This window comes from Setaria italica, chromosome IX, assembly GCF_000263155.2.
Source record: "Setaria italica strain Yugu1 chromosome IX, Setaria_italica_v2.0, whole genome shotgun sequence".
Classification (NCBI taxonomy): Eukaryota; Viridiplantae; Streptophyta; class Magnoliopsida; order Poales; family Poaceae; genus Setaria; species Setaria italica.
Window position 1 is genome coordinate 57,899,566 of NC_028458.1, and position 6,000 is coordinate 57,905,565.

A 6,000-nucleotide genomic window follows, 5' to 3' on the forward strand; every position below is an offset into this window, starting at 1 on the left:
TGCAAAAAGAAGATTTCCCATCACATCAAACTTGCGGTACATGCATGGAGTACTAAATGTAGACGAAATTAAAAACTAATTGCACAGTTTTATTGTACTTTGCGAGACGAATCTTTTGAGCCTAATTAATCAATATTTGGATAATAATTCACAAATACAAACGAAACGCTACAGTGTGCTACAGTGCTAGCACAGTAATTTGGCACCTCCTAATTTGACCAACTAAACAAGGCCCCAGACAGAGACGCCGGGCCGCGCCCGCCGCCGCCGCCGCCACCACCACCTCCTCCCGTCGCAACGGCACACGCACCAAAAGTAACGTGTCAAATACGACCACCTTTATACAGCCCGTTCGGTACAGATTATTTTGCCGGTTAAAGAATCCTAGCTGTTCCATAATTGCCGGCGATAGCAAGCCGATTTCTTCGAGGAGCGGCACCATCCATTTCTGCGGCCGAGGACGACGAAGCGCTGCTAAGACGAGGACAGGGCACCACCACCGTCCACGGCTGGGGTACGCCATCGCGCTGGATCTTCTCGCGCCTAGTGCAATCACAGCAAAGCTCATGCCATTTCGGGCATGGCATTCCATTCACTCCGTCAGTCCGGCACCTGTAGTCTTGTACAGCCACCAAACTTGCATGCCCTAGTCCAGCAGAAACCTGGCGTCCAGCTCTAGGAGAGAAGGGTCTCCGCATTTCCATTTTCCAACCAATAACTACCTCGCGGATCAACCTTTTGCGTTGGTACAGATTCGAGCACGTTAACATGCTGGCGATCTAGTGAGATCAGATCTTGCAACGTGCCGTACGAATAGTAGCCGTAGAATAATGGCAGAGCTAGCTATAGATATTAGCTCCTGTACTGCAGAATTGATACTTCTGGGCTGGGACGCCTCCTTCATGCTCTCTGCTTTTCCAGTGAGAGTGTGCAGCAGAGCCCAGTGCAGTACTGGAGTTGCAGATACATGTGTTGAGCGATTTGGCGGCAGAGTATCAGGAGCATCAACTCCGCTCTAAGCTGGCTACGAGGACAAGCTCGCTCCGCACGTACATTCTCTAGTTACTTACTTACTTTTGTGGTGAACCTGCAGGCTGCAGCCGTAGAAAATGCAACAACAGGCTGCGTATAGAAGTTGTATCTTACCATAATACCATATCATATCACGTAGGCATAGCCAAAGCTGAAAAAACATACGCCTCGTGGTCGTCAGATTTTGTACATACGCTGATGTGCAGCAGCGTGTCAGGATGGTTCAGGAGTGATCCCACAAGCTCATGCCATCGTCGTTGCCGTCCTCCTCCAACGACCCGGCTCCTTCCGCCGTGGGGCTGAGCCGCGGCGGGCTCATCATCAGCCCCTCGGCCATGCCCTCCAGCAGCCGCGGCATCTGGAACACGTCGTCCTCGTCCACAATGCGCTTCTCACGCTGCTCCGACGCCGACGCAGCGCCGGCGTTCTCCGACCCCGACGACGTGCTCGCAATCGCAGCCGCCTGCGGCAGATGGGAATGGCCGGCGGCGCATTCACCCGGATAACCGACCATCATCGTGGCGGCAGCCGCGGAAGCCGCCGCGCGGATATCGTCGGGGGAGCACGACACCGGTGCCGCGCGGGACGCGGCGGCGCCGGGGAAGTTGAGCGCGGCCTCGGCGCCCCGCAGCGCCAACGCGGCGGCGTCGTACGCGGCGGCGGCCATCTCGGGCGTCGGGTACGTGCCCAGCCAGATCCTGTTGGACTTGCGCGGCTCCCGGATCTCCGACACCCACTTGCCCCCGCGGTACCGGATGCCACGGTACACCGGGTGGCGCGTGTCCGCGCGCACGCGCCTCCCGGGCAGCGGCGTCCCAGCGTCCTGCTCCCGCTCCATCTCACCGGACCAAGGTTTTCCTACAAGAAACGTGCTGGAAATGCTGCGATCACGGCCATGGACGCGGCCATTGTGATGCTACGAGCACGAGGGTTTAAAAACAGGGGAGTAGGTGGCGGGGAAAAAAAAAGAAACTTGGGACGACGCGTCTGATCGAGTTGCTTGTCTCGTTAAGGCTTAGCTGGGGAGCACAGGATGCAACAAAGCCTAAACTTTTGAAGCTTTTTTGGCAGTGGGTCGAATGGCAAGTCGCCACGTTATGTGGTCACCGGTTGTCACAAATGTTCGTAGTGGGCGGACAAGGATATGGCCTTTTCACTAAGGTTGTTAAGAATATCGAGGTCGCAGGCATATATCCCCTCATGGTGTGTGTCGTTCCAGTTGACGGAGGTTAGTTTATGATGGGTCACAGGATCACTATCATGTTGACTCGTTCTTCTTGGGACCGAATCATGATTGCCACCACACACACACACAGATGACTGGGGACGCGGAATACATTATTCCTCTCAGACACCAAACGAGTATCCAGAAACAAGATCACCATGGATTAACAGCGAGATATTTACATAACCCAGGATCTTTTAGTTGATTGATACAGTGATGTAGTATGATACTATGCACACAAAAAGCTAGAGATTTTACATGATAACGATTCACGACATACAGTGAGGTTATGAACACACGCGCATTGCTGCCTCTGTTTTCATGTGAGAATAAACAGAAGAAACTAAACCGCGAGCAGATATAAGTAGTCTTCGATTATGGACATCGCTGATGAGCGGTACCCAGAGCCAAAAAGATTGTAGTGATTCAGGTAGTGGTAGAGGAGATAGAGGTCCCTCCTCTTCTCAAACCCTGGCTGTTTTGGCACCACCTGTATCAGAGTAAAGCACCGTTAATATCTCCACCAAAACAGTGAAGAATTGAGTAATCCACCGACCATAAGGCCTGTGGTGTTAAATAGGACTAGACATAGACAAGCACTCAGGAAGTAAAGCTGGAGGTGGGAATGATCCATAGACATTCCCTACAAAGCCCTTGTTCTCTTCCCACAAAACTCCCAACTTTGACACTATGCAAAAAGAAGATTCCCCATCACATCAAACTTGCGGTACATGCATGGAGTACTAAATGTAGACGAAATCAAAAACTATTTGCACAGTTTTGTTGTACTTTGCGAGACGAATCTTTTGAGCCTAATTAGTCAATATTTGGACAATAATTCACAAATACAAACGAAACGCTACAGTATTGCTACAGTAATTTGGCACCTCCCAAATTCGCGAAGTAAACAAGGGCAAAGCAAGTAAGCAATTTTCATGCCAACACATGGACCGCCATATTAGGTGGTGTAAGACCTATGTTACTGACACCACTTTACGGAAGGAACCTTCCTGCTAAAATTTTCAGGTCCGCGACCTAATGACTTTATAGGCCAACAAAAGGTAACTCTGCAAAAGAAATCTGACCCGTAACCAACAACCTTGAACGGTGGATGGTTATAATTACGTCTATGATTCATTTTCATGTGCAGATTTGCCGGTGCTCCGGTCAGATATGCAGCAAAAACAAGTAAATACCTGAAAATAGGCATTATAGAAGTCCCCACCGAATCCAGCACACCAGGACATCCCAAACTCTGCCTCATTGTGACCATCTGCAGTTTTAGAGCTGGTAAGTATGTATTCATAAATTGTATATTGATTGCAAATTGCTACATTTCAAGACATTACACAAATACAGAAAATGTTCAACGACAGCACAATAGAAGTAAAATAACTTGATGAAACTACCGGAAAGAATCAAAATTCATTTTTTTTGCAACAAGCATTCATGATTCTGAATTTGGATGCTAAAACCAGTGAATTTTACTTACAGTAGCAAGCGGGATCCAATATCACTGGTTCTCCATTAGTATCAGAGCTTATGTTTCCGCTCCACAAATCACCGTGAAGCAAGCAGGGCTCAAGAATGGCGCCATCAAAAAGTGGACGGATATTCTTGATCAATCGCTGACCTGTGCATAGGAATTTAAGCAAAAAAGAGAGAGAAAAATTCAGTTACTGCCTTCTCAGCAAAACATAGCTAAGAAGAACAATTTGGCAAACAAGGAGAGAAATGGTAAGTGCTGACTTAATTCCACTTTACCAACTGTACCTTTTTCATATATGGCTGAATCTCCGTATCGTCTCGATACCAACTCCAACTGGTAGCCCAATCTGTGCTTAGAGTAAAACTCAATCCAGTCAGCAGTCCAAGTGTTAATTTGTGGAGTGCTGCAATAACAAAATAGGTGGATTAGGAAGCCTGGGATAGCATTCCTGACGAACCTCAAGTAAGATGCCAAGTTTAATCAAATTGATTCTACCTTCCAATAGTATTGTCAACATGGAAACCATATCCCTTATCAGATTTAGCAGCCTTATGCATTTCAGCAAGCTTCCTTCCCAAAACTGACTGATGAAAGTTTTCTCTGTTAACTATAAAAGAGAGAGAAAGAGATAAACAGGCAAACTAAAGCTTGAAACATTTGGTATAGAGTTACCTGGTCTCCCCTAGAACGACCAAATTCAATAAACTCCATGATGATAAAAGAGCCGCCAGTGGGTAATGATCCAACCTATACTAATGGGCAAACATAAAAACAAGGATTAAAAATCGGAAATGTCAAGTGAGTTCAGAGAGCTATTGAAATAAGTAAGCCTACATATGCACAACCATTGGCAGAGTTTGGGTCGCCTAGATGATTAATAATCTTCAGATCAGTGGAATAAAAATACGAACATGTATGCTAATTGGAAGGAGTAGGGCTTAAGCTTTCAGAAGTACTATACGAGTATTTCCATCGTGTATGAGTATCACAATGATGGACTGTTGGTCATGCAAAAGTATCACAATGTTGATGTTAATGCATTCAACATATGCACTAGTACATATTGCCGAATCTGCCACTTCACTCACCTTGTATGGCAAAGGAACCCGGATCGACTTTGTGTCATACATTGCCTTCAAACCAAGAGCTTCTCCTTCAAACATTTCAGGACCAATGCGGCTGGCATGTGAAAAAAATGTGTCAATCCCATCATTTTGCCAAAACAAAACCCAAATCATCAGTACTTGCACAATTCCAGGACAGCAGTCATGAGTTCAAAAGAGATTTTTTTAGCACACCTATTGGTCTTCACAAAGAAGGGGCCCGCATCAGTATCATAGCGCTGAGCGGAGTTAATGCAGCCACCACCAATGGACCTGGTCCCTTTGATCTGCGTGGCCTTCCCTTCTGTAAGAATCCATTCCCTGATTGGGTCATCGCCCAGCGCCGCCACTGCCGCGGCACGAGAAAACAGATTACAGGCAAACAGTTAGGGTAACTCAGAACTGAAAGATGCATAATACAACAGTGTATTATGAATCTAAGATGTCATGAATTGGGGTTGGAATCTGCTAGTGCTAGGCAATTAGGCATAAAGCCACGCATACCGCACTACCAAACGTCCAACCCAATGTCTCTCAACCTTCGATCCCCTGCATTTCAAATTCACCAATCCAATTCTACCGCAATTCTCGCTGATGCTACTAGAAGTCTAGAACCAATCGAGACGGCAAGCACGGCGCAGCTAAGCTAGAGATAACAGCGAAGAAATTAAATCGGCGCGAAAACTCTGAGAGGTCAGTTGGCACTGGGCGGCGAGCGGGGAAGTGAGCTTACTGACGGAGAGCCGGGAGCTTGCTCTTCGGGGGAAGGCCGCGCAGCAGCGAGGTAGGGGGCGGCGGGAGAGGAACGAGGAGGCGGCGGAAGTGGAGGGCGAGGAGGCGAAGAACAGCGCCACGTTTGCGGCCATCGCGCTCGCTAGAGCTGAGACTAGTGGGTGCTGTTGCAAATAGGATTCGCTTTCACCTCGTACAAGCGAGTGGAAATCTCCCGCCCGCGTACGCGTACGCACGTTCACGTACGTGAAGGAGGTGGAACTGCCCACTACCGTCTTCCCAGGAGATTTATCTCCTAAATCTCCTGTAATTACCCTATAAATATGTACCATGAATGATTAAGAATACAAGCATCATTACTGTTTATCTCCATCTCTCTCCCAAGTCATTTTCTACTTACAACACGTTATCAGCACGAC

The 6,000-nt window shown here is 47.8% G+C and overlaps 2 protein-coding genes across 2 annotated transcripts; both read right to left on the reverse strand.

Annotated features, from left to right (window-relative positions):
• Positions 1-1,255: 1,255 nt before the first annotated feature.
• Positions 1,256-1,911, reverse strand: LOC101759735 (ethylene-responsive transcription factor ERF024). The gene is made up of 2 exons (XM_022829810.1): positions 1,544-1,911; positions 1,256-1,495 (listed from the first exon to the last, which is right to left on the reverse strand). The coding sequence occupies exons 1-2, from the start codon at positions 1,868-1,870 to the stop codon at positions 1,256-1,258; spliced, it is 567 nt and encodes a 188-aa protein (XP_022685545.1). The 5' UTR covers positions 1,871-1,911.
• Positions 1,912-2,395: 484 nt separating this feature from the next.
• Positions 2,396-5,759, reverse strand: LOC101760144 (protein-ribulosamine 3-kinase, chloroplastic). Its single transcript, XM_004985906.3, has 9 exons — positions 5,583-5,759; positions 5,045-5,198; positions 4,835-4,925; positions 4,419-4,493; positions 4,242-4,330; positions 4,031-4,149; positions 3,750-3,890; positions 3,454-3,530; positions 2,396-2,747 (listed from the first exon to the last, which is right to left on the reverse strand). Exons 1-9 carry the CDS (start codon positions 5,713-5,715, stop codon positions 2,601-2,603), a joined length of 1,026 nt encoding a protein of 341 aa, XP_004985963.1. The 5' UTR covers positions 5,716-5,759; the 3' UTR covers positions 2,396-2,600.
• Between the last annotated feature and the right edge of the window lie 241 nt (positions 5,760-6,000).

Coding starts and splice junctions, on each gene's coding strand:
- LOC101759735 (XM_022829810.1), bottom strand. CDS start 1,870: ATGGAGCGGGAGCAGGACGCTGGGACGCCGCTGCCCGGGAGGCGCGTG. Junction 1,496..1,543: donor CGGCTGCCGCCACGATGATG/GTCGGTTATCCG, acceptor CATCTGCCGCAG/GCGGCTGCGATTGCGAGCAC.
- LOC101760144 (XM_004985906.3), bottom strand. CDS start 5,715: ATGGCCGCAAACGTGGCGCTGTTCTTCGCCTCCTCGCCCTCCACTTCC. Junction 4,150..4,241: donor GTTGACAATACTATTGGAAG/GTAGAATCAATT, acceptor TTGTTATTGCAG/CACTCCACAAATTAACACTT. Junction 3,891..4,030: donor TTCAGCCATATATGAAAAAG/GTACAGTTGGTA, acceptor TCCTATGCACAG/GTCAGCGATTGATCAAGAAT.